The 27,633-nt window shown below is 60.6% G+C and overlaps 1 protein-coding gene across 3 annotated transcripts in view; it reads right to left on the bottom strand.

The window, feature by feature from the left end:
* GRM4 (glutamate metabotropic receptor 4) overlaps positions 1-27,633 on the bottom strand; it is a 113,240-nt gene that overhangs the window by 12,660 nt on the left and 72,947 nt on the right. For 2 of the 3 annotated variants that reach the window (XM_045543512.1, XM_045543514.1), the window contains 6 exons: positions 23,218-23,353; positions 20,199-20,353; positions 18,047-18,187; positions 5,275-5,475; positions 4,906-5,042; positions 894-1,829 (listed from right to left, as the gene is read on the bottom strand). In XM_045543512.1, coding sequence (XP_045399468.1) covers positions 894-1,829; positions 4,906-5,042; positions 5,275-5,475; positions 18,047-18,187; positions 20,199-20,353; positions 23,218-23,353 — 1,706 coding nt within the window. The remainder of the gene's footprint in view (positions 1-893; positions 1,830-4,905; positions 5,043-5,274; positions 5,476-18,046; positions 18,188-20,198; positions 20,354-23,217; positions 23,354-27,633) is intronic. The other variant, XM_045543513.1, reaches the window with a different exon arrangement.

Genomic DNA, 27,633 nt, shown 5'->3' on the forward strand with positions numbered 1-27,633 from the left:
CCCACCCTCCTTACAGTGTGGTTACTGCTTGTACCCCCCACCCCCGTGTCACGTGGTTACTGCAACACCTGAAGGACTGCAGGGGAAGGGTCACGGCCAGTTTACTGAGGAGGAAACTGAGGCTAGACAGGCCAGCCAGCCAGATCCCACAGTGACACATGGGGCTTGGGCTCTTGGTCCACCGCAATGCCCCTGACATCAGTGACTCCCAGTCCCTCAAGATAAAACTCCCCAGGCACCCAGCGCAGGGCTGGGATGTTGGCAGAGCCCAGAGTTCCCTTGCGGTGCACCCAGATCCTCAGGCCGGGCCAAGGCGCCAAAGAGGCAGCCCCTCTGCAGCTCCAGCCGCGGGAGGGAAGGGCCGCAGCTGGCACTGCCAGGCCCGGCTCCTGGGGCAGCTGCGGCTGGGAGAGAGGGTGGCCGCACCCAGTATGTCCCACACCTCAGGGACCCATGGGGCTCCTGCGAGGGGGTGGGGGAGGTAGCAGAGAGGAGCAGACTAGAAGACTGTGCAGGGAGAGAGGCGAGGGAAAGGAGTCTAGAAAAGAACGAAGAAGGAAAGAGGGCTCAAGGGCGCAGCATCCCAGGCTGACAGGAAGGCAGGGAAGGAGGTGGGAGGGAGACGGATGCAGGGATGGAGAGACAGGGAGAGAAGGGGACAGGGAGGAGAGGAGGAGTAGGGCAGGGAGAGGGAGGGACTGCGGCCAAAGGAGAGAGATGAGACAGAGAGAGAGAAAACAGGGATTGGGCAGGAACAGAGCAAGAGAGGGAGAGAGGATAGAAGGCCCAGAGCCGAGAGAAAAACCTTTCACGGGGAGAGAAGGCAGCACGGCCCGAAAGCAGACATTTCTGGAACGTGCCCCACCGTCCGCCCAGCCCCGCGCGCTGCTCACCTTGTCGGCTGACTGCGAGGTGCCGAAGAAGATGGGGATGAAGGCCAGCCAGACGATGCAGGTGGTGTACATGGTGAAGCCGATGGGCTTGGCCTCGTTGAAGGTCTCGGGCACGCCGCGCGTCTTGATGGCGTACACGGTGCAGGTGACCATGAGCAGCATGCTGTAGCCCAGCAGGCAGATGAGCGACAGGTCTGAGATGTCGCACTTGAGCACGCCCCTGGCGAGGCGGGGGTCCAGCGTCCGCTGGTCCTGGAAGTCCACCACCGAGTGGGAGGGGTCCACCACAAACCACACGCAGATGCCCAGCAGCTGCAGGGAGATGAGGCTGAAGGTGATGGCCAGCTGCGAGGCGGGGCTGATGAAGCGCGGGGCGCTGACCGAGCGCTTGCCCTGCTCGAAGATGCGGTAGATGCGGTTGGTCTTGGTGAGCAGGGCGGCGTAGCTGACGCTCATGCCGAGCCCCAGGAAGATGCGGCGCAGCGAGCAGGTGCCCAGGTCGGGCTCGGCGATCATGAGGAACGTGGTGGCGTAGCACAGGAAGATGCCCGCCAGCAGGACGTAGCTCAGCTCGCGGCCAGAAGCCTTGACGATGGGCGTGTCATTGTAGCGCACAAAGGTGACCACCACAAACAGCGTGGCGGCGATGCCCGCCACAGCCAGGAAGAGGGGCAGCACGGCCCAGGGCGAGTCCCACTCAAGCTTGATGATGGGGATGGGCTGGCAGCCCGTGCGGTTCTCTGTGGGCCGCATGTCGTAGGGACACGTCTTACAGGTGAAGCGGTCCACCTGGTACTGGTACCCCGTGCAGGGCTCACAGTGCCAGCAGCAGGGCATGCCCTTCACTGTCTTCTTCCGCTCGCCCGGCTGGCAGGGCAGGCTGCAGATGGAGCGGGGCAGCTGCCGCCCGCTGCCCGGCCAGTGCATCCGCTCTATCTGGCAACGACAGCACCGTGCCGCAGGCCTCAGGACCTGCCACCCAGCGCCCGGACCACCCCCTGGGTGACGCCCTACAGCCCCACACCTGAATTATCCAGTTAGTTGGCTGGAAGTGCAGGTGCCCAGACTCCGCCAGGACTTACTAAACGTGACAGCTGGGCGTTAACAAGCTCTCCCATAGAACTCACACACTGCTGACCTACAGGGAAACCTGATCGAACCCCAACTCGCACGACTCACATGGAAACACGCGGCCCAGAAAGCGGCAGTGACAACTCAGAGTCTCAAGGAGCACCAGCGGCAGAGTGAAGAGAACTCAGGAGACCGGACTCCCAGCCCCTGAGGCTCGCTCCTCACGGTGGTCCCCTGAGCAGCCCAGGCGCTTGCTGGAAATGCATGTTTCAGCCCCACCCCAGACCCACCCGTACAGAATCTGTGTTTTGATAAGGACCCCCAAGAGATTCATGTGCTGGCCCATGGCTCAGCCCACAGTGCTCCGAGCGGCCCCGAGAGTTGGGGTCGGCAGAGAGAATGAACAAAGGTTTAATCAGAGGACTCTTAACGTGTGCTCAGGGATTAGCATCTCTTTACATCTTTCTCTAAATTAGTGCTACGCACAGTTACATGTCTCTGAAGACACAAGGCTGTGAGCAAAGGAGCCACGGGAGTGTTGTCACACCCAGCTGAATACGTTACAATATTCTGGAAAGTAAGTGAAAGGCCCAAAAGAGCTGTAGGTCCTGGGCAAAGGGAGCCTGGCTACACCTGGGAGCCGTATTCAAAGCATCTGCTCTAAATAAAGTGGCCCTTAGGAAGAGCTCACTGTTAGGGAGCCCGGCCAGACTGGCACCACATTCGTGCTGGGTGCTCCGTCCTGAGAAGGTATCACCAGCTGGTTGGAGGCCGTGGGGAAGGTCTCAGAGCGGAGGAAAGGGGCAGGGTGGGGTGGGCAGAGAATCCAAAGAAGCCTCGTGGCAAAGTGGGAGGAAAACCTCAAGGAAGAAGGTTGTCTGTGGCTCTGGGCATGACAGGGTGTGTATTACCTTAGAAGCCACAGGGCTCAGCAACAAGTGCAACCCTTCTGCGGGGACAGCCAGACAGGACAATCCCTGTGTACTGGAGTTGTAAGGGTGCAGGGGAGAGACCTTTCCCCAGAGGACACAGGGTGATGGCGAGTGTTCTAGAAAACTTTGTGGTTCCAGTGGAGAGAGTAGTGAATGCCGTCAAGTCCTGGGATCACAGTTCTGCTGCTAGCTGGCTGTGTGCCTTGAGCAAATGCTTGACCTCTCTGATCCTTTATTTTCTCATCTGATGCAATGAAAGCAGATATGAAGCCACTCTGCCCTTTGTTACCCTGGGTGACTTCCACTTAGAGGCCTAATGGAGATACCTATTTATATGCACCGGAATGTCAGCTGCACAAGGGCAAGGGCTTTGTCTCTGTTTCCCTGCTGAGGCTCCAGCCCCCAGCACAGGGCTGGCACATGCCGGAGGCCCCGCAACCCTCCGTGGAACCCATGAAAGAATAACCGTGCCCAGGCAATGAGGCCCAGGGCATCAGTGATGAGGCCACCTCACCCCCCAGGCCTGGGGGCAGACAGTGGCCAGGTAGGTGGCTTGCCTGCCACCCAAACCAAGCCACTCAGGGAGAAAGCAGAGCAGGTGTGACGGTTAAAGTCCAGCCCCACCTCACCTCCTGCCACCACCCCAGCTCTGTCCGGGCCTTACGGCCGAGGGTCATGGAGGATGAGGAGGTCATCGTGGGCTGGACTAGGATGGGCCATGAAGACGGTTTGGCTGGGTGGAGGGGCCTCGTACTCCTGGGGAGGGGACCTTCAGGGAGGATCCTACGGCCCCCCACACACACCCAGGCCCTGCCACCTTCAGTTGGGACATCTGTAAAATGGGATAACAGTGCCCTCACGGAGCTGTCCCCTTGCAGCAAGGTGACTTGCTGGAGCAGCAGCTGGGGCGCAGCAGGTGCTCAGTAAGCACTAGCTGCTGCCGCTCTGCCCACGGCACCAACCCAGACGCGCCCCGCTGCCCCCGTCCCGTCCCTTTGCCACTTTGCCAGGCGCCCCCCCCCAACCCCCGCCATCAGTCTCTCCGCTCTGCAATCCAGGGAGCCTCGTTATAAGGATGGGCTCTGCTCCTGCCACAAGCGGGACTTAGGGAAGGGCCTCGGTCTCCCCAGGGTGCGTTCCTGAAACATTTCCTCTGGTTTGAAGGTTGCGGGGCTGAAGGAGATCATGGGTGGACACTGCCATGGAGCGTGAGCCTGAGGGGCCCCTCTGGGAGACACTGTTACCAGAGGAGACAGCAGGGACACAGTGCAACTCTTCCAGGGTCCCAGAACAAGGATAGCTGAGGCCAGACTAGGACCTGGGCCCCGAGTCTCTCTGTCCCTCCACGGTGTCACACTGAGCCCGCACAGCGCAGCTGCCCGCTTCAGCCTTGCAAGGTAGAGACCAAGCCCACAACCGCTTCCTTGGGAAACAAATCACATGTCCTTCCTCTCCAAAAACACTGCTCTATTTTACAACTGGGGACACTGAGGGCCAGAGAGGGAAAGTCACCACATCCCTGGGACATTCTGTGAGCTAGGAAAGCATGGCTAGGAGGGCCCAGAAAAACGACTGCCTTCCAGTGTGCTGTCGCGCGGCTGGGGAGCCAGGGCCAGCAATCCACTGGCCTGCGCCCGCTGCCCTAAGACTCCATGCTCTGCCCAAAGGCAGCCCCCGCCTCACCTTACTTCCCACCCCGCCAGGCCTTTGAGCCATGTCACTCCGGCGTGAACTCTTCTGCCCAGAGTGGCCCCAGCGCTCTGCCAGTGGGCAGCAGGCAGGACGGCCCAGGCTGAGTGAGACCCAGCGGCCAGATGGGCAGAACTCTCGCTGCCCGTCTTCCTTTTGGGTGGGGGCCGCCGGGCAGAAAGCCCCCACCTGGCAGCAGCGATCCCGGCGGTCAGGGCTCGTCAGCGGCTGCCTCCCTCCGGTCCCCCACCCCGGGGGTTAGGACAGTGGGAGCGACTCTCTCCACCGGCTCTGGGGCCCCTCCCCGCCCTCCTGCTTACTCTGAGGTACAAGTGGTCAGTCCAGGAGCCGATGACCTTGTACTCAGCGGAGCCGTTGCGCAGCTGGTACTGGTAGATGTCGTAGCGCCCAGGCGCGTCTCCATTCTCGTTGAAGGTCACAGGGTTCCCTGCGATGCCTGTGGGGGCGAGTGGGTGTCTTTGCGGAGCCTTTGCCCAGAGGCAGGGAGGACGGGAGCTCAGGGCAGAGACGTCTCTGGGGAGGCCCCTCCGTGGAACACCCTGGGAGGTCTCACCCTCAGAAACACGTAAGGAGACCCTCCCATTCCCACCCCACAGAGCCCAGGCCCCCTTCCCCTGGGCACAGCCCATGACGCTCAGGGTCGGGCAGTGCCCCACACCACGCCCCACCTGAGAAGTTGACGTTTCGGATGTACTTAAGCAGCTGAGTGCCGTCGACGGGGTCCATGCGCGGGCAGAGCCCCACGCGGCCGGGACACAGGTCACGGTGCATGGCGTGCAGCGCGTGGCCCATGGCGTACACAGCGTCAATCACGAACTGCACCTTCCCCTCCTGCTCATACGCGGAGTCCTGCCCGATGCGCTCACGGTCTGCAAGGAAACACGGGGGCAGTGGTGCCCATGGAGCCCACCGCCCTCACAGCAGTGCGTGGGAGCCAGAGCGCCCCTGGCACCCAGAGAGGTGGCACGGTCCATCAGTGCCCTGACTCCCAGCCAGTCCCGCTCCTCCCCAGGACATGGTCCCATGGAGGCCCCTGGGGACAGGCCCGAGGGGTGAGGGGAAGGCCCCACTGGCCACATCACTGTACCACTGACACTGTGCCCCCCAAGGCCCAGAACAGCCAGGGTGGGCTTCCTGTCACCTGTCACCCTGAAAGGCAGTTGTCCAGAGGATCTCCCTGTGGTGGTGGCACTGGCTGCCCACGCCCCAGCCTGGCCTGGGGGAATCGTGGGAGCAGCTGCCCCTCGTGGGCTGAGAAATGCCCAGGACGGGGCTGTGTCTGTCGGGGAGGACGTGGTGCCCCTAAAGCAGCTCACCCACGCGCAGCCGCTCCAGCAAAGCACGCTGTCCTCGCCCCAGGGTACTGCTAGGGAAACTGAGGCCCAAAAAGCTTGAAGGATTGGCCTCCTGTGCTTTCAATGGTTTCTAATCATCCCAGACACCAGAAGTCACCATCATCCCCAGCCATCCTTCCCCACCCAGCGATACCCCCAAAAGAGCCAGAGGGAACTTCGCAAACTGGGGAGGCCCCCACCGCCTTCTCACTGCAAACTGCACTGCGGCCTTGGGGATCCGACCTCCCACCCTCATGCCCTCCCCTCTGCCTACCCAGCCACTCTGCGCTGGGGCCCATGCAAGCTCCTGGGCTGCCAGAGGCCTCCGTGCCCTTGTCAGCGAGGAGGGGCTGGTAGTCCTGCCTCCCCGTGGGGCGCCAGGCAGCTGAGGGCGGGAAGCACTGGGCAGAGCGCAGGGCACTGATCCGTGGCGTTGTGTGCTGGGCGGTCAGATGCGGCTTCTGAGGTGGCTACTGAGGTCCCTGGGCTGGAGCAGGCCGGGAAGGCTTTGCGGAGGAGGAGGTGGCTCCTGGCCTGGGCCCCGGGTAATGATGATGTTAAATAACATGAAATAACGACGGCCGCTAACTTCCACCCCACACCTGCTATGTGCTGAGCTCGCCGTGGACAGGAACTCACTGAATGCTCACGACGACGCCATGAAGTGAGCTATTACCCCCATTGCAGAGATGAAGAAATGGAGGCACAAAAAAGCTCAGCAGTGTCCCAGGACCATGCTGGACCTGAGCCCAGGTCCTCCAGCCCCAAGCCTGTGCGCCACACTCTGCCAGACAGGGAGGGGCAGGAGGATGGCAGGAGGCGGAAGGGACAGGATGGGCAGAGCTAGGGAAGCCCGGCTTCCCCTGCCAAGGCCACAGCCCCTGCAGACAGCACGGCCCGCGGCCTCCTTCCTCAAGGCCAGGACAAGGCAATTACCCCTCATAAGCCCCCACGCCCAGCCCCTGGCCCCGCTGGAGGGCACGTGCCACAGCCTGCAGGGCAGCTGCATGCCAGGTTGGGCTGAGTTGGCACTGGGCCCTGATGTCCTGGGAACTCCAGGGGTCACTGTGCCCATCCCTCTGCCTTGGACACCTCGGAAGCAGACCCCGGGTGCGGGGAACCTCACTGTGTCTCCCTGGGGTCTGCTCCACCACCGAATCCCCTCACTCAGTTGACCCTGCTGGCCAGAACCCCACCCCATTCTCAGCCTAGCCCAGCGCAGACACGGACTGTGGGGCAGATGCTAGAAATGACGGACTCAGTGCTGGGAATGGCAGGGCCACAGGGGCCACCTGCTCCCACTGTCACTTTACAGATGAGAAAATGAGGCCAGAGAGAGCAGCCCAGGTCACACGCCAGTGGGCCACAGGGCGGGCACTCTCAGCTTCCAGAGCCCCCCGCCTCCATCCCAGACTGTACTTGACCTGGGCCTTGTCTGTCAGCCTTGCTGACAGGTGACACTCTTTCTAGGCAAAGGCACAAACAGACAGGGACAAACATGAAAGGCAAATGCTCCGGCTTTACCATCCTGCCTTCTTGTCTCTGATCACAGGGTTCTGAGGGCCTGGAGAGAAATGAAAGGGGCAATCCTGTCCCCAGAGGGCACAGAGGGGACTGGGGCAGTCACTTGGAAAGTTCCACCCTGGACCCCCCCTCGCCCCTGCCACCCCCGCCCTGTCCTCTCCTGCCTGAAGAACCACGGAACGGCCCTGTGCAGCTCCCATCCGCCCTCCTCTCACACGGAGGCGAGGCTGAATTATTAACCAGGGATGCAGGGCTGGGCTGTGGCCACTGCAGACAGCAGGCAGCTCTGTCCCGAGGCCAAGGACACACCGCGGCCCTGCAGGCTGGCTGTATCTCTGCTGGAAACACACCTCCCTGCTAAGCCAGGCTCAGCCTCTCCTCCCCCCGGGGTCCCGGGAGGGTCCAGCTGAAGCCTCCAATCCTGGGCCATTCGGGCTCAGGACCACATGCTCCCACGGGGTCCCAAAGCCACCGGGATCGACACTAGTGTGGACCCCACGGAGCATCTGCACCAGGGAAACCCGCCTCTGCCCGGGACAGCTCCGGCGGGAAGGGCTCTGGGGTCCTGTGGGCCCCGGGCAGCCCTGGGCCGCTGCCCGGCCAGGGTGTCCACCCCAGCATCGTCACACAGACTTCCAGAGACTTCTCAACACACTTGCACCTCCTTGACTTTGTCTAAAGTCTAGCCCCAGTTACAGATGAGAAAAGCGGGATACATGAGGCAACCTTTGAAGGGGGTGCGAGGACATGCGTGTGCCCACCACACACACGCACACACACACAGGCCTTCCCCTGTGCCCCACAGTCAGCAGCCATGACAGGGCGGAAGTGCACTCCTGTGGCAGGGTGGCAGGTAGTGCGGGGGTGGGTGGGAGCTTGGGGAATCACAGGAACCACAAACATGTGCTTAACAAGACAAGACACTCTGTCCCAAAAGAAGGGCTGGAGCTGTGCCCGTGCCTGGAGCAGCTCTCTGTGCGACCGCCCTGGCTTCCCAGCACAATCCTGCAGCCGCGGCTCTCGTTCCCCGAGCCTTCCCGTGCCTGGCAGCTCGCCCTCCCCACAGCTTGGGCAGACAGGCTCGGCTGGCCCCTCTTGCGGGAGACGTAACTGAGGTTTGCGGGTGGGAGGGTGGCACACCCAGAGTCCCCAGGAATCCTGGTCCCAGGGAGGTGTTAGGTGCATCCCTGTGGATGGAGCTAGCTGGCAAGTGGTGGAGCTGGGATTTGCACCCAGATCTCTCTGGCTCCAAAATGGTCCTGACCACCCTGACCTGCCTTTTTCCCCCTTCCCCCTTCTCTAGGGCCCAGGCTCTGCCCTCAGTTGTCTGGCCAGGGCTCGCCAGGGGGCAAGGACTCCCCGTCTGCCGGTCTAGAGGAAGCACGTGGCAGTGGAGGGAAGGGGTCAGAATATCCCCTCTCACAGGTGGGCAGGACCCCTAGGCCCAGGCAGGGGCACTGCAGCTCTGGGAGGAAGCAACACATGCATTTCTGAGAGCTACTGGAGGAGATAAATTCCACACACACGGTGGCAGTGACAGCAGCAACAGTTTGAAGATGTCCTAATTGTGTCCCGGGGCACAGTGAGGCAGAGATGCGTTTGGCTCTGCCACGGGTGACAGCCAGCCAGGGAACCATCAGGGAGGATTTTCTCCGTCAAAACCCCGCAGCCGTGGTTACTACGGCGACTGCAGCCTTTGTCTGCAGGTTGTAAATTGTAATTGAAATGAGTTTTCAAGGTTGAAATAATCAGAGTCCTCCTTGTCTCCCCCCTCACCTCTCCACAACTCCCCCCCGCCCAGCCACGCTCCTCCGGAGCCCTGACGCTCGCTCACACACACACACACACACACACACACACACACACACTCCCTCACACCACGGTATACAAAATCAACCCCATAGACATGCATATTTTCACATCTACAAACCTGCATGCATTTACACACGTCCATACACACACGGGCTCCAACACAGGTACACGTATAAACACATACAATATATCTGCACTGCACAGGGAACACGACACCTACACAAACGTGTGGGCATTCAGATTCCCCCACTGAGAGGCTGAGAGGCCCCACGAACAGATGCCAACGAGGACTGGGGTGCAAGCGTGTATTCAGAGAAGGGAGGCCGGTGGGGAAGGGGAGGCAATGCGTGCTGGCGCTGGCGTGTGGGGCTCAGGCCGGCTGGGGACCTCCAGGAGGCGTACAGATCATGCCTCGGGGTTGTCCCGTCTGGGGGGCACGTCCCGGCTCTGCCAGTCCTAGGCCAAGGGCTGCTCCGAGGGGCTTTAACCCATCACACAGGCCTGGCGAGTGCTGAGGGGGTGGCTGAGGCATCAACAGCATCTACACAAACACACATGATCACATGTGTAATCAAGCATGATCTATGTCCATACCACACATCTACACACGTAAACTTGCATTCACATACAAATACGCAAACACACACAGCAGTTTTCGTCCCTTGAGCAAACTTCCAGGGAGCAGGACAAAAGGGTCCCAGGCCCCCTCCAGAGAGCCGGCTGGTGCAGTAGACGAAACACACTCGTCCGGCCCTGACTCCGGCTCGGCCAGGGAGCCACGGTATGCTCCAGGCCAGGTAACCGGGTCTCCTAGAGCCGCAGCCCCCTCAGGTGTGAATGCGGATGGCGATGCTTACCTGGAGGGCTGCTGGGAGGATGCGGGAGACAGAGGCGAACCGCCCGGCAACGTGCCCTGTGCACAGACGTCCTCCCGGACGCTCCTCCGTTGGACACCCCAGCCCTGGAGGCCTCCCTGCTGCCCACCACACACGCGTGGGCCAGGTCAGCTGGGCCCAGCCAGTCACTGTGCCTCCTGGCGGCCTCCCTCCGCCCGGGCATGAGCCACTCTCCCCATCACAGGAGACCGTCGGTCCTCCTGAGGGCCCCTAGAGTCCTGTTCCCAAGGCCGGGCTCACTGTCCCCTGGCCCAGCGCCACATTCCCAGAAGTCGAAAGCCTGGAGTCACACTCCTGCTCTTCAGTGCCACACCACGGCTGCCACCCGCTCCTCCCCTTGAATTTTCCTCCTCAAATCCCGTTTCCCAGGCTGGGGAATCTCTGAGCAACCCGGCCTGGTCTCCCTCCCTGGCCCTGCCCCCTACCGCTCAGCCTTGGCCCTGCAGCGACTACTCCCTGCACCCGGGTGTCCTGGGGGCCGATGCTGGGGTAAATGGCGTCACCAGCTCAGGGCTGAGGAAACTGAGGCTCAGGGTGGCGAAGCAACTTCCCCAGCAGGCCGGGCTCTTCCCTCTTCCCCAGGTGCTCTTTTCCAAGCTCCAGCAGCTCTGTGGTGGCACTGCCCAAGGCTCCTCGACCTTGAACTAGCCACCGCCCCATGTGAAGGAAAACGATTCTTGATTCTTGCAGACCCTCACGAATATGACCCCAGGGTGAAAACACTACTCAGAAGCTGGAATCCTGACTATGACAATGAACCCCAATTGCAAATGATCACAGCAGCGGAGACGCTGTGCTTTGCGATTGGTAGAGACACTTCTGCACAGCCATTAAGATGAAAATGCAAAGTTGAAGAATCCTCGCGGAACGCCTGGGACCCTGAGAGTCTGATCTCAAGAACATGTCCCCAGGTGTTCACGCCTTCGGTCTGAGAAACAGGACTTGAGCACCAGGGTCTGGTGGGAACAGGTGGAAGCCCCCATTCAGCCCCCTGCTAAGCATCTCTGGGCTTCAGGCTGTGACACGAGGTTGCCACCTGGGACCAGGAGAGAACAGTGACACCTGCAGCAGGGGCCACACCTGGCACCTGCACAGCTCTGTGCCTGGGAGAGGCCAGTTCTCAGCCCCTCCCTGGCTCTGAGCCTGGGAGCCTGGGCTCAGCTCTCCGGACAGGGAGGGAAGGGCTGGGGGCTGGGGTCGCAGCCAAACAGCTGAGCTGCCTGTGCCCCTGCTGATAACCCCTCCACGGACACCCGCTCTCTGTCACTCCAGTCTCCTTCCCCTCCCAACAGCATCTAGTTTTCCTTCTGCCCAAGCCTTCCCTTTGACGCAGAAAGGTGCTACAATTTGAACAAACAAAAGCCCTCTCTTGACGGGACTCTCCCCAAGCAGCACCGCTTTCTCTGTTCTCGCTTCCGTCCCAGCTCCTCAGAACAGTTGCCCCTCTGCTCGCTGTCATCCATTCCTCTCCTCTGCTTTTCTCCCGACCAACCCAGCCTGGCTTTTGCACCCACCTCTCCAAGGAGATTGTTCTTGTGAAGGTCGCCAGCGTGCCCCCATTGCTAATTCCAGTGGCCCAGCCCCAGTCCTCATCTCACTTGGCCCCTGGACAGCGTGCAGTGGAGCCGGTCACCCCTCCCCCCTGACGCTCTCTTGCCCTCCGGGACACCATGCTCTGGGCCCTCCTGCCTCCCAGGGGGCCGCCCTGTCTCAGCTCCTGTGCTGGCCCCTCCCCCCCACACTCCAGTGTCCAGGGCCCCCTCTCCTCTAACCGCACTCGGGTGCTGACACTGTCCCCCAACTCCAGCTCCTACGCCACAAGGCCACATGGACACCCAACAGGCATCTCACTCCGCACGTCCTACACCAAACCCTATCCTTCCCCAGCCTGCTCCTCTCCCACCCACCCCGTCTCACCGCGCGGCAATTCTACCCATCTCCCACTTCGGGCAAGGACCTAGGAGCCACCCTTGATTCTCTGTCATCTTTCTCCCACCTTGCATCCTTCAGCAAACTCTACGGCCACACCGCACAGTTTACACAGCATCCAACCCCTTCTCACCACCTCCCCGCTGGCCCCATCGCTCCCACCTGGATTACGGCACCTGCCTCCTAACTGGGCTCCCACTCTGCCCTCGCCCTCAGCAGAGTGAGCCTGTGAGAACGTAAATCAGATCACGCCAATCCTCTCTCAAGCCCTGCGATGGCTTTGTCCCATTCCTCATAAAAGACTAAATCCTCACAAATTGCCTACAAGGCCCACATGATCTGTGCCCTCCCCATCTCCTGCTGTGCTCATCTCCCACCTGTGGCTCTGCATCAGCCACACGGGCCCTCACTGTTCCCCAGACCCGCCAGGCACCTGCCCACCTCAGGGCCTTTGCACATGCTGTGCTCACTGCTCGGCACACGGTTTCCTGGATCTCCACAAGGGTCACTGTCTCACGGGCTCCGGGCCTTTCCTCAAGTCTCAGTGAGGCCTTCTGACTTAAAAGTGGTGCAACCCCCCTAGCCTCCCGGCACTCAGCCTCCCTCCAAGAGGCCTCCTGGGTCTGCCTTCTCTGGCCTCATGGTTAGGTCTTCTCTGGAGCCCAGGGAACTGGCTGCCAGGCCACACCACCCCGCTCCACACCTTGTCCGCAAGGCCATACTGTCTTGCAGGGCAGGTCTGTCCCACTCACAGAGCTTAGCAGGGGGCTTGGCACATAGTGGGCCTCTTAGTAAATGCTGGTTGGCTTCCTGATTGACAAGTGAGGAGCAGCATTGAGGGAGGGGCCCAGGACCTCCGGCCACCGTGTGGCCAATGGTTTGAGCAACTGTCAGTTCCTCTAATGGGGCACAGCCTGGCACATAGTAGGTGCTCCCAAATGTTGGTCTCCCTTCCTTCCCCAGGAGAAAGACTTCCTCGGGTTCCTTTGGGGATGTAGCGGTGGGAAGACCTTTCAAAGGCAGGCTGGGGAAGCCGGGAGGGCCCGGGGGCTGGGACGCCAGTTGGCCTACAGCAGGACATCTCCGGAATCAGATGGTGCGGGCTCAAATCCCAGCTCTGTGGGACTTTAGGCAAGTCCTTAACTTCTCTGTGCCTCAGTTTCCTCATCTGTAAAACAGGTTGCTGTAAAGATTAAATGCAAAACTCTGGGACAGAGCTTGACAATTAATAAACGCTATATAAATATTAGCTGCTGTTATCCTGTTTTTACTACTATTTGCTATGCTGTTAGCACAGGCTGGGTGACTGGCGTCTCCCCACACATTCCCGGCCACCACGTGGCTGCCCTCCCTCTCCGAGCTCCCAGACCCTGGGAGCTGCAGGCAGTAAATTTTTCCTATCTCCTCATAAACCGGGCCTTCCTCCGCTCAGCCATCACCTGGCTGGCAGTGCTGTCAGAAAGACGGATGCCACATCTGCCTTGTTTACGACTTTAATTCCCAAACCCTGCTACGCGGGCTCCCGGGAGGGGCAGGCAGGGGAGGAGAGAGGCAGGCGCCGTGCCCCACTGCCCGGGGCTCGACAGCTGCACAGATGCCCTCCCAGGGGCCCTGGCCTCGCTCAGCTGTGGGGGATCCGCGGGTCATCTGCAAGTGCTCCCTGCGGGTCCTAGGGGCTGCGAGGAAGGTAGCACTCTGCTGGGGACAGGGCTCCTGGGAGGATGGGAGAGGGCAATGATTCCCATCTCATAGACCAAGAGACTGAGGCCTCAGGAGGTATAAGGCGACCTAGCGAAGGTCACGTGGCTAGGAAGCAGCAACACCAGCACTCACACTCAGGTCTGCAGGATTCTAACAGCTGTGCCTGAGAAAGAATGCGAGCCCACCTCACCCCACCCTTCCCCTTCAGCACACACCGCCCAAGCTCCGCTGCCGGCACCTGCCGCCGCCCGGGTCTTCTCCGGCCCAAAGCCCGCTCTGCCAGCCGTGCGTAGGCTGCACTGCCCGCGAGCAGCAGCCCCGCCAGCAACTGACAGGGCACCACATGGCCCGGCTCCCTCCTGCCTTCAGTGCCACAGCTGAGGCCTGTTCCTCACTGTCCCCAGAGTCCCGGGGGGTTAGCCGAAGTTGTTCACAGTGGTGACCTTCCTGATATCACACCCTTTATTGCTGCCTTCTCCCCTCTCTCCTGGGATCCCCTCTCACATACCCTACTTGCTCTCAAATCCTTGTTTCAGGAGAATCCAACTCTAGACAGCCTGGAAGGATGGATCAACTCTTCCCAAGGGTAAGACCACAGGAAGAGATGGTCCTCCTCGCCCTCTTGGAAGTCCACCGGGTCCCTCCTTCAGCTGGGTGGGAGGGAATGGTTTGGCAAAGGACACAGGAGCAGCACTTGCTCACTGCGAGACCGTGAGCAGGGCAGGCGCGGAATGAAGGTTAGCATGGAGGGGAGCAGAGAGGGCCGATCCTGGGGGAGGTGGGTGGGAAGCCAGGAGACTGCAGAGCACGCCTGGGTAGCTGAGGGGGAGAGACAGAGAGACAGACAGACACACAGGGCCTGGAGGAGCCCGGGGAGGAGGGGGGCGGGAGGCGCGGGAGGCAGCAGGGAGCGGCAGGGCAGGCGCAGGCTCCAACGCCAGGCTGCCTGGGTGTGAATCCAGCTCTACTGACTCTAGCACTGTGACGTTCGCAAGTTGCCTCTGTTTCCCCTCCTGTAAAATGGGAGCTGCACCTGTGACAGTCTATGCCACCCACTGTCAGGATGCCACACTCCCCCCCCCCCAGGATCCTACAGCAGACAGACATAACTGGTACCAACAAACTTGGGCCACTAAATTACCCAACTGCCTGTGTGAATCCCAACTCTCCTGCTTCCTCTCTATGGCAACAGCCATTTCGTCAGCACCTATTACACACACGGTTTTCAGCCAGCCACTCCACACACTTCATCGCTAATCCTCAAAACCACCCCTGGGATGGCTGTTGCCTTTCCCGTTCTATAGCTAAGCTTCTGAGGCTCCGAGAGGTTAAACCACTTGTCCAGGGTCACACGGCAGGGAAGAGACAGAGGGGGTTCCAGACCCAGGGGTGAGTCCTTCCCCTGTCCCTCCTCCCAGCCCTCCGTGGGGGTCACTCCCCCCATCCTGGCCTGAGGCCTTGTCCCCAGGGACAGGTTCAGCTCAGACCTGGGTGGGCTGTGGGGGAGCCAGAGCTGCCGTCCCCTCCCCCAGGGTCTCGGGTCCCACAAACATTCCCAGCAGCTCCCCTGCCCCTCACCTCACCCAGAGAGGGACACACAGTGTCACCGCAACCTGACTTGGGGCCACACAAGGACTCTGACCAGTCTGTGCTGGGGCTTCCCATGCAGCAGGGAGGATTCGGGTTAGCCGTGAGGCGCTGTCCTTCCACTGCTCCCCAAGGGTGTGCCCCACGTCCAGGCCTTCCCCGCTGCCAGGGGCGCACGCTGCCCTCCCATCGCTCACCTCTTCCTCTGAGCCAGAGGCTCCCAAACTTCACCGTACAGTAGAACCACCCGGGGCACTTTCAAAAAAATCCTGATGCTCAGGTTGCACACAGTACAAATGAAATCGAAATGTATACAGGCGGGAGTCTGGCATCAGTATTTTTAAGATTCCCAGGTGATTCCATGTGAACAAGGCTTGGAGACCACTGCTGCAGCCCTCAGTACACATTAAAATCACCTAGAGAGCTTTAAAAACATCCACAGCGCGGGCCCCACCCCCGAGGTTCTGGTGCAGTCGGTCTGGGGTGGGGTCCTGGTGTCGCTGTAAGAGCTCCCCAGGTGACTCCCACGCACAGCGAGGCTCAGAGCTACCATTAACATAGTCTCACTTCCTTCTGGAGACGCCCCTGGGCGGCGGACCTTCAATCCCATTTCTCAGATGAGAGAGCAAAGGCCCAGAGAGGTCACAGAACGTGCCTTAGGCTCACAGCAAAGCTCGCTCTTCTGAAACCTGCTCTAGTCCTCCTTCCCTGCTCGCTGTGACTATCAGACCAAACACCTCCCTCAGGACTGCCGAGAGGTTCCTGAGTCCTGGCCTGAGGACTGGAGTCTGGACGAAGCCTGCAGGAACTGACCAAGGCCTCCCCCTCCTCCCGTCCCAAGAGGCGACTCCAGAAAGCCCTTCATCCTTGGCAGCCTGACGCGGGGCCCGGAAGGCTGCGGTCACCCATCTTGCTCCTGCTCCACTTCCAGTCTTACCCATCCTCCCCCACCCCCACCCCTGGGCGGGGTCCGGTGGCCTATAGTCGGCGCCCACACTACTCGTCGTCCCACATGGGCTCTTTTGAGAATAAAAGGGGATGCTCTCAATAGTTATACTGGAACAGGGGTGGACAGGATTCGCGGTCACCCCACCCTTGAGGGCTCAGCCTCCATGCCCAGGCGCGGTTGTACTTTCTACGCCTCTGTTGTGACTGCTGCCTGGTTCAGGCTTCTGCTGTGCAGCCTTGGGCAAGTCGCTTGGTCTCTCTGACTCTCCATACCCTCATCTACAGTGTGGGAATCCTAAGTGCTTCTAGAGGTGTTATGAGAGTGAAATGAGATAACGGCTTTAAGTGTCTGGAACACGGCAGATGCATAGTAAACAGTGGTATTTACGTTTATTAGTTCACCCAGGAACACGTAACCCCCGCAGGAGACATTGTCACACACACTTCTCTCTCAGGCACGCCGACTCAGGCACACACAGGTGTGTGCACACACCGCCACCCGGGCGCCCTCGTACACCGGCACACTGTGCATCGGGCACCGCGGGTTTGGCCTAGCTCCCCAGGGCGAACCCGGGGTCCAGGGACTTCGATGCCCTGTGGGCTCTTGCCACCAGAGGGCAGCATGCTCCCCGCCCAGCCACCTCCTCACACTCCCTTCTCCCCGGCCCTGGCACAACCCTGTCAGACTCCTTGCAGTGTGTCCCTGGCGCACCAGCCCTTTGCCCAGACCGCGCCGGTCAAGTCTGGGAGGACACAGGGGGGAGCTCATCCTCCGCAGTCAGGTCCCACGCAGGCACCCAGAGCCCGGCGTTGCTGAGGCCAGTCCCGCCGCAGAGCTCCCCAGGCCCGGCGGGCACACGGCCCCAGGTCCAGAGGAATCCTGAGTGGACACACCAAGGCGGCACCAGGGGCTGCGGGCCTGGAGCCCAGACCCGGTTCAAGCCACGCTCCACCGTCTTCCGCCTGTGGGTCAGGTCCTCTACTTACCCCCTCTGAGCCCCGTGTTTCCGTCTGTAAAATGGACCGATGATTGCCCCCCGTGTGTGGCTCCCGCTCCTCCTGTTCGGGGCTCAAGTGTCACCTTTGCGGGGGCCGTGCCAGGCCGCTTCACAGATGCGGTTTCCCTCCGCCCCGCACGCCCCGTTCTTTGCTTATCTGTTTAGTTTCTCCTGCACATTTCCCTCCTGACAAGTGCTGTCATTTACTTATCTTGTTTACCGTCTGTCTCGCCATTACAATAAAACTCAAGACTCTTTCGACTCTCTCATTCACTGCTGCGCCCACCATGCCCAGAACAGGGCGAGGCAGTCCTGGGAGCCAAACTGGTGTTTGTTGAGTGACTGAGGGAACTCCCGGGGTCAGAGGTGGTTTCTGTGAAGTGTCCCCACTGGTGTGCGTCAGGACCGGACACAGTTAAGTTCCGTGGGCCCACCCTAGGAACGCACACCCAGGCAGGCAGAGGCCAGACGGCCCTCCCACCCCAGCACTCTCAGTGTCGCACTCTAACTAGGCCGTGGCCCCCCTTCAGTCCCCGCCTCCCAACTCTGCCCTCAGGTGCCAGCCCATCTCCACTCCGGCCACTGCCACTCCCGGACCCTGGAGACGCCCGCCCGGCAGCATTGGCGCCAGGTCTCCTGCCACTCAGGCTCCTCCCCAGAGCTCCGCCCCCAGGCCCCGCCCCCGCCCCGGCCCGGCCCGCGCGTGCTCACTGGTGCACTTCTTGACGTGGCTTCCCTTCTTGAGCGCGTGGCGGCTCAGCTTGCAGTGGAAGTTGTCCTCCCAGAACTCGGCAAACCAGATGTTGCGCCGGTTGTTGTCCAGCGTGCGGCTGGAGAAGTAGCGGTCGAAGCCTGGCGGGACGAACGGGACGTCAGGGCTCACGCTCGCCCTCCCCACTGCCCCAGGCTCAGGCAGCGGCCAGGCTGAGGCGGGGAGGAGGCAGGACCGTGTCTGATCCAGAGCCCAGGCGGAAAACACAAAATGCGGAGCATTTCATTTCACTCAAAATGAAAAGAGCTGTATTACATCCCAGGGGGAGCATGTGTAATCCACAACTGCTGCCTTTATGGAAGAGAAGTACACCGATGAGGATGCTTCCACGGCTAAAGCCACGGAAATGCTGACATCGGGCCTCTGAGTCCTGAGAGTCCTTGCCACCTGGGAGTCCTGAGATTAGAGCAGAGAGGCTGGTGGGTTTGCCCAACCCTGGGAGCACGTGGCCAGAGAAGGCAGGGGATCGCCTAGGTCACACAGCAAGACCAGGACCTGGACCTTCTCCGTTCAAGTCCAGAATGTCCTGCTCACTAACAGAGGCAGCCTGCTTCCTCCACCTGCTCTGCCACACTCAGAAATCTGCTCTCAGCCCAGGAAACCCTGTCCCAGGGTGGGCAGGCTGGCGGGGAACAATGCCCCTCCCTCCTGGGTGCTCCTCCCACAACACTGACCGTTCTGTGCACAGTTAGCTCAGCTGCTTGGGATGGGCCAAAAGGCCTGAGAGCTCAGTGGGGCCACATGAAGCTTCCTGTCCAAGGAAAGGTCCGAGTGGAAGCTAAATGACTGTCAGAGCTGCAGGAGAAATGCTGGCATTGGGCGGGGGGTTGGCCTGCAGCGGGACTTCTCAGCCTGGGCACTGCTGACACTTGGGGCCAGATGCTGCTTTGTCGTGGGGGCCGTCCTGAGCACTGCAGGGCTGAGCAGCATCCCTGAACTCCACCCACCCGACGCCAGCAGCAGCATCCCCCAGTCATGACAACCACACATGACTCCAGACATTGCCGAATGTCCCTTGGGGAGCAAAATCACCCCCAGATGAGGACCACTGTTCTAAAAGCTTCTCTAATGTCCAAGAGAGAAAAGGTATTTGTCAGGCAAGTCCTGGATCTAAATCCCACTCTGCCACTTACTGCACTATATGTCCCTTAATCTCTCGGAGCCCCAGTGTACCGGTCTCCTACGTGTGGGTCAGAACGCATCACAGGGTTGCTGGGAAAATTAAGTGAGATGTCTGTGCAGGGCCTGGCATTTATGGGCACAAATAAGCCATCGTTACTGTTATTTTGTGTTTATTATGGCTTGGGATTTCCTGGGGAGGGATGGAAACTTCTGCAGCCTGTACTCCCTCTGCCTCAGGGTGAAGAGAGGCTGCTGCTGTGTGACCTTGAACAAGTCCTTCCCCTTCTCAGCCCGTCTCTTGGAAAGTTCGTTGGCAAGGCAGATGTCTGCGGTCCCCTCCAGCTCCATCAACGCTGGATTCTATTGAACAGAGGGAGGGCAGGGAAGAAGGGCTGGGGAGCCCGCCTCCCCCTGGTGACGACTGCAAGGTCCCTGCCAATTCGGGCCATTAACAGGAACTTCAAGCCACACTCTCTGTGAGGTTCTGGTCACAGCACTTGGTTCCTGCCCAGGGTGACTGAGGGTCTGCCCCGAGAGGAAGGATTCAGGGCAGGGCAGGCCCAACCCCAGACCCAGGCAGGCTCCGCAGGGAGGCCCCGCCCCGTCCCCACACACAGCACCTCTCCCCGCAGTCTGCTGGCAGCTCCCAGCCTGCGCCAGCAGAGGACTCTCGCCAGGCAGAGTGAGTCCCGCGCACGCCCTGCACCTCCCACACCCAGAATTTTCTGAGCAGGGAGGAAGAAAGGACCCAAATGTGAATTCAAATTCTGCTGTGTCGAGTGCCTGATAGGCCTCCCAGCCCGGAACCTCAGAACACACAAGGCTGGGGGCCAAGGAAGAAGAAAGGAAAGGGCAGGAAGAGGTGCGGGAGAGAAAGGAAGAGGAGGGACACGAGGAGGCGCATTCAGGGCGATGCCAACAGTAGGCGGGTGAGCGTGGTGGTCCTGCGTCCTGTCCTGCCAGGCCTACCTCGCACGGACATCCTCTTGGGGAGAATAGTGACAGCACCCTCAGCCACCTCCTCCAGGTGCAGCACAGGTGCAATCTTGGAGCCCCAGCTGTCCGAGCCCATCCAGAAGAAGTGGCCCGTCTGGTTGGCTCTCCGCGCCGCCTCCAGCACACGCCTGTGGGAACACACGCCAGCCCAGCCCAGCCGTGTCTGTCCACACAACTGCCCCCACCCCTGGCCACACCTGCTGTGGGCCCACCTGTCCCTGACTCTGCCTGGACCCCCCCACCCCTGACTCCCACAAGCCGAGGGCCCACAGCTGCCCCAGCACCCATGCCCGTACCCCCTGCCATGGCTCCCCCACCCCTGGCCCACACCTGCCCATAGGCCCACACCTGTCCCCCCGGGCCCACACTTGCCTACAGGCCCACGGTGATCCCCCAAGTTCTCGCAAACACCACACCTGTCTCCCAGATCCACACCTGAGTTCCATCTAACTCAGGCCTAGAAACTATTAATATGTCTGCCCAGCCCCTGTCCTCTCAGGCTCATGCCTCCCTGGCCCTGAGCCCACACTCACGTCCCTTAGCCTGTCCTCACATTTACTGTCACACACACACACACACACACACACACACACACGTCCCTCTGCCCTCTGACCCCTCTGCACATGTTGCCCCCCGCCAGCAGTGCCCTCTGCATCCAGCCCCTTCTGGGCCAGAAGTTCCGGTCCTTCCAAGAGCTGCCGCCCACACCTTGACGTGGATGGGTGATGGGTGGATGCAGGCGTGGTGCTGCCAGGTGCTCTTGCCCGCCCAAGCCTACTGTGACAGTGGTCCTCATCAAACCAGCACAGGACTGAGGAGCCCTTAGTAGGCACTTAATCAGTGCTTACTGGATGCACGGACTAAGTGGCCCCTCAAAGATATCTCCCTGGAGGGCAAAACAGGGAGGAGAGGACAGAATTCCCCTAACACAGCCCCTCTCACGGGGAGAGGCTGGAGCAGAGAGGGGCAAGGACCTTGCTTGGGGCCACCCAGCAAGTGGGAGACTGTGACACTAGAAACTGTCCAGGCCCTTCCCAGCAGTGAGGACCAGGGCAGACTGCAGGGCTCGGGGGCGGCTGCTGGGCCTGTGCAGGAAGCGGCCGGCTGGGGCACGAGGGCTTGGGGCTTCCAGAGAGAAACAAATGTTTCCAGGCCCCAGAGCCTGCACCTGGCGCTGAGGCTGGCCTGAGCTGGCCTCACTGTCCCTCCTCGCCCCACCCGGCCCTCCTCCATCATCTCCCGAGCCCCCACTCTCCCGGCCCCCTCACCGGTGCAGCCCCCCACCTCAGGTCACCACTAGTGGCAGGTGGGGCTGCTGTCAGCACCCACACGCAGCCCTATCATCACCTGCCTGCACCCAGCCAACCCCCGGTGACCGGGCTCCCAGGCCTCCAGCCCTGCAAAGTCGCCTGAGTTTGCCTTTACTTCTATTTGCTTCTGAGATGCCTGTGGATTTCCAGAAACGACCCCACCTCCCGCCTCACCTTGGGCGGCCCGCTCAGAAAGTCAGTCTAGTCCCATCCCACCCTCCCCTGGGGGCCTCTTCTCTGGGACAAAGGACCCAAGGCTTTTATCCTCCCTTCCAGCAAGTGGGTCCTTCTGAACTGAAGGTGTCCCCAAAAGCAGTAGGCCTGGAGTGGGGTGCACAGCCTGGTGGGAGATGGGAACTGAGTTGGGCCAGCTTTGGGGTAGGAGTAGGGCAGGAGTGGGGGAGCAGGGACTGGTGCCTCAGCGAGGCCCCTCCTGCCCCAGGAGCTGGCTAGCCCTGTGGGCATCGGGGACATTCAGAGCCAGAATTAGGGGACCTGTGTGCCTTAAGGGGGTCAGAAACTGCCTCTGTGCACAGGGTGGAGGCTGTCGGGATGGGGCTCTGAGGAGCTCCCCTCCCTGGCCTCTCGCTGCCTGAGACACCACTATTACGGTTGGTCCTTTTGGCTTTTGATGCCTTAAGGATCTTCTAGAACTCCCTCCTCTGGCCCTCTAGTGACCTGGGAATGTCCCTGGGTGTTTATGTTTTGCTGTGACTCTGGAGTCCAAGATAGGGTCTCCACGAGTAAGAAAAAGGGTTTAAAAGAATGGGACTCAGGGCGAGGCTGCTTAGGAATGGGAGGGAGCCACACAGGGAGGGCAGCCTCAGCTGGGCCAGGAATCTGAGGGAGGAAGCCCAGGGGGCCACATCTGCAGGGGCTCCCCAAGGACAGGGTCGTGTCTCCCCTCATTCTGGGAAGTCTCGGAGGCCTAACCCATCTTGGCCCTGACACCCAATCTCAGGGAGGCGGGAACAAAGGAAAATTAGGGGAAAGGGAAGTTGGTTAGGAGGGGCAGTCAGGGATGGTCTATTAAGGGTTCCCAAGTGTGTGACTTGTGACCTAGGCCCCAGGGGCTGGCCCAGGGTTTCTGCACCGAGTCTGCCTGCTCCTACTCTGCGGATGCGGTGACTGAGGCCCAGGGAGGGGAGGCGTGTGCCCAAGCCAGGACTAGAACCACAGCCGAGATCCATTCCCTGTACTCTGAGCTCACCACGATGAGAGTGAGGGACTGAGAGGTGGCCAATATTTGCTGGACACCTACTTCATGCCAGAGACTACTCTAAGCCTTTTAAGCACATTCCTGCATTCAATTCTCCAACGCTGTCAGGCAGGCTTCATTAGTTCATTTTTTTTTTTAGCAGGAGAGGCCCAGACAGGTTAAGAAACTCACCTGAGGTCACACAGCTAGTAGGTAGAACAGGATTAAAACCTAGGTGGTCTGGCCCCAAGCCATGGCCTTAGCCACTCCACTAAAGCACCTTGCCGGCCATCCCTGGCCCTCTCAGCAGCAGCCTGTGCCCCAGCCTGTGGGGTCTCCCTGCTCACACACTTACCCACCCCCACCCCTCTGGATCCCAGGGTGGGCTCGGGCTGGCCTAGGAGGGTCTCCAACAGGACAGGACCTGTGGCTCTCCCCACGCCCGCCTGGCTCCCTGTCCCGCCCCGCTGCCGCCTGCCCTCACCTGATGTCATCCTCATTGGCAAATATGATGACCGCCCTGGCATTCGAGGTCTCCAGGAGGCGACGGATGATCTTGTCGAACTCACCCGTCTTGGGCTCCCGTGGTATCTTCACCGACTGGGCGATGCACACGCCCCCTGCAGGAGGGCACCAGTTAGCTGGAGCTCCCACCGCACCCTCACCACACACTCCAGGGGACGGGGCTGGGGGTGGCCAAGGTCCCCAGCCAGACTCCTGGCCCTGGGCGCCCAGTCTGTAGATACGGGCTGTGCAGTCAGAATGGCCACAGCACCAGTCTTGGCCCCACTCGCCAACTGGGGACTCTGGAAATGTCACTTAAGTACTCTGTGCCTCAGTTTCCCCATATAGCAGGTAGAGGAGGCAAGAAGCAGTACGGCATCATGCTTAGGAACCAGATTTCCTGGGTTCAAACCTCAGCTCTACCACTTACTGCTATGTGACCTCAGGCTGGTTACTGACCCTCTCTGTGCCACCAATATGTCACCTATAAAGTGGAGATAATAATGCTACGTACTTTATAGGATTGTTATAAAATATTAAATAAGTGAACTAATGCATATAAATACAATAACGTCTGGTACACCGTGCTTAGTAAATGTTGGTTATTTTTATTGTAACCACCTCATGACATTTCTCAGAGGATTAAATCTCAAAATGAAAGCCCACCCTGGGCCATTAGTGCCCCCCGCACCTCCCAGAGCTCATGTCCCTGGGACCCCATGACTTACAGGCCCTCGGTAAGAGCAGTGTGTCTGGCTGCCGGCCACCAGAGACCCAGCAGCACGCTGTACTTCACCCAGCCAGTCCCCAGCCTCAGACGTGTCTCCCAGGTGCTGCAGGGGACAGGCCTCCTTCACGTATTTAAATCCCACCTGACCTCCCGGGACAAAGCACTCATGGGCCACTGCTTGGATCATCCACTGCATCGACACCTGAGGAGCCTGAAGCCCAGGGAAGCGGCTTGCCCAAAGCCACCCAGTTTCCCGCCCTACTGGGGGCCAGGAGCTGGGGATCCCCAGAAGATAAGACCCCTGAGGCCTCTGGTGGCAGAGTCAGGGCTCAGTTGATGGAAAACCTTGAGGGATTAATCTTAATGAAGCCAGACCCTTTATCTGACCGCCACCCTCCTCTGGGTCCCCCTCAAAACAGGATACAGCCAATGCCTCAAACCACCCACCTCGGCTGAGCACCCAGCTGCCACCCCTGGGCCTCCACGTGGCCCCCTGAGCCTTCTACACAGACCTGCCCCAACACCTCAGGCAACTCTGTGCGGGGCCCAGGCTGCCAGGGGCTCACAGTGCGGGGAGGACACCACCCACCACCAGCCCCACAGGGCAAGTGCCAGCACCCAGCTCCACACACAGAGCAGCCCCAACCCCCCCCCCACCGTGGGCAGGGAGGGCGGCCGGGGAAGGCTGCCCAGAGGCAGGAACACCGAGCTGAGTCCTTAGAGGGCGCTAGCAGCCAGGTGGGGCATTCTGGGGAGAACAGGTGTGCCCACTAGAAGGAGAGGCTGCTCTGTGCCAGTGCCTGCCAGGCTTGGGCCACAGGACACACACACACACACACACACACACACACACACAGCCCCTCAGGTCTCTCCTAAGACACCCAAGAAGTCCCAAGCACGAGAGAAGAACATGGTTGCAGGAGCTCACAGGCAGAGAGAAGAACCAAGGGTGCGTCCGCAGGACTGGGCCCTCCCGTTCCGGGTCACGGAGAGCCGCAGCGCTGGCCGGGCGGGCGCTCAGCTCCCGGCTAAACCCCCCGTATGGTTTCTTTCCAGTTAGAAGTGGGCCAATTGCGACATTTCTCCCCCCATCTGGGGAGACAGATGGACAAGAGGAAGAGGCTGGACGGGGAGGGGGAGGGGGAGGCTGAGCCACCTGGCTCCGGGTGGGGGCGGGGCAGGGGATGGGCGCTAACTGCTGTCCAGCAGGGAGAAACTGTTGGGTTAAGTCATATTTTTGAGCAGGGTCCGTGTGACGGTCCTGCCTGGCACCACAGGGCAGAGCCTGAGAGCTTCACTTTGCCGGTGAAGGAGGATCAGGTGGCCGCAGCTCAGTCAGCGAGAACGCGAGTGAGTCACAAGGTGCGTGAGACGCGACTGTGGTCTGAGAACGGCGTGATGTTCTTGCAGCCACAAGACAGGGGGAGACTGGGGGGCCTGCGGGACGTGCAGAGCCCCGGGATACCACGGAACACGTGCGGAGTGTGCAACGCCTGTGAGCACTGGTCTGCCGTTGCACATGGATGCGCTCATCTGGGCTCGGTGCCATCCCCACATCTCCGATTTAGAGATGAGGAAACTGAGGCACAGAGAGGTTACGGTCACGAAGATCGTCAGGGGCAGAGCTGGGGTTTGAACTCAGGTCATCTGGCTCAACGGCCACTTTCCAGCCAGTCATGTGGGGAAGGGGTTGGGTCACGGAGTCAAGGGGGCTCGTGGGCCATGAGCATGTCTGGGCACAGTGCCTGCCCTGTGGGCAGTGCCCACTGGTGTCACTGTCACCAGGATGAGAAACCAGGCACCCACGGGGTCTCTTTCCTTCATGGCCCAACTGTCAGCATGGCTGCTCAGGGGAGTTGGGACCAAGAGGCCAGCTCACTGCCAAGAGCTCTCCTGGGGTGACAAAAGCTCCTGGCAGTGGCATAGCCTCTGCCTCGACTGCTCTCCTGGCCCCTGCCCCAGCCAGAGAGCACTGGAGAGGCCCGAGAGGGACAGCCTTTACTGAGTACCCATTGCATGCCTGGCACCCTGCTAGGCCCCGTCTTGATGAATCTTCACACACCCTGGGGGAAGGTGATAATATTCTCACCTTACAGATAAGGAAACTGAGGCTCGGAGGTGCTAAAAAGCCTGGCCAAGATCACGCAGCCAGTCAGTGGACTGCAATCCTGGTCTGTATCCAGAGCGTCCCCTGGGCAGAGAGGCCCCATCTCCTGCAGCCCCTTCCGGCCCTGGAAAGTCCTCTTTCCTGTCAGCCCTTCGGCTGCAGAACAACTACTGCTCGCCCGCGCCAAAACTAAAGTGCAGTGTTTCAAACGCCAGTGCCTCCTCTGCAGCCTCTGTTGTTTGGGTGGGTCAGTGCACATGCATGCACGTGCGTGTACACACGTTGTCACAGAATTACACACTCGCACGTACCGAGTTCACAGTCTCCACAGCCCACCTTTGCACACCCTAGTGCACGCTGCTACCGACCCTAAGTCATATACAAAGCTCACTGGCCTTCCCTGTGTCCAGCCCCTGCTGCCACCGCGCCGTCACCACAGGAACCCTGGGATGCCCTCTTCCAACCTCCCCACCAGGGAGGGGCCGGTCTCCCACACCCGCCCTTCCCCAGTCTCTCACTGAGTAAAATAAGAACCCATGAGTCCACGCTGAGAGTAAATGAACGCCCACAAAGCCCTCGGGGAACAAGCCCACTGCCTAGCTCAGGGCAGCCCTCCCCCTCCCCTAGGCTCCAGGCATGGCACCATAGGGGAGGGGCTAGGCCCCTAGGCCCCTAGGCCCCTAGCCCCCCTTGGCAAGGCCCCATACACCACTCTCCAGCCGCCCAGGCCCCTGACAAACACCCAGCCACCGGTGACAGTTGCAGGCCCTGACACCCCGGCCAAGCTGCTGCCGCTGCTCGCTGGGCCAGGACAGGAAGCCACAGCCACTTGCCAAGAACATCTGAGCACATCACCGCTGTAGAGACCTGGGACACCTCGTGGCCCAAGTTGCATAGAGAGTGAAGAGACAGAGGCCAGAGAGGGGCAGTTCCTTGCCAGGGGCAGGCACAGCAGGGCCCAGCTCCAGACCAGGCTGGCACCACCACACTGGGAGGCTTAAAGCCAGGCCTTCCCTGACTGCTTCCCTGCAAGAACACAGGAACCGCCACCTCTCCTGGCTCTCACACTCCCACCGCAGCCCACACCCCTGCTGTGGCCCCCAGCCCGCTCCAGCTCCACACCTTCCCCCCTCCCTGTGCGCCCCACCCACCAAAACTGACTTGTTGGCCAGACACAGTGGCTCAGGCCTATAATCCCAGCACTCTGGGAGGCTGAGGTGGGAGGATCGCATGAGCGCATGAGTTTGAGGCTGCAGTGAGCTATGATTTCACCACTGCACTCCAGCCCGGGTGACAGAAGAAGACTGTGTCTCAAAAAAACACACACACACACACACACACACACAAGAAGCTGCCTTGTCCTCGGCCCCATCCATCCGGGCCTGCCTCTGCTACCATAAACCTGGACATCTGATCGAGGCGTGTGGTCAGAGCCCGGGGGAGACGCGCATGGCAGTGTCTAGTGAAGCCAACCGCGCCGGCCGTCCCGAAGCCAGCACTCCCGCTTCCTCGTCCCTTCCCAGGGAGCTGCACGTGGCCACAGGCGACCCACACAAAGA

Source organism: Lemur catta, chromosome 2 (genome assembly GCF_020740605.2).
Source record: "Lemur catta isolate mLemCat1 chromosome 2, mLemCat1.pri, whole genome shotgun sequence".
In the NCBI taxonomy this organism is placed as follows: Eukaryota; Metazoa; Chordata; class Mammalia; order Primates; family Lemuridae; genus Lemur; species Lemur catta.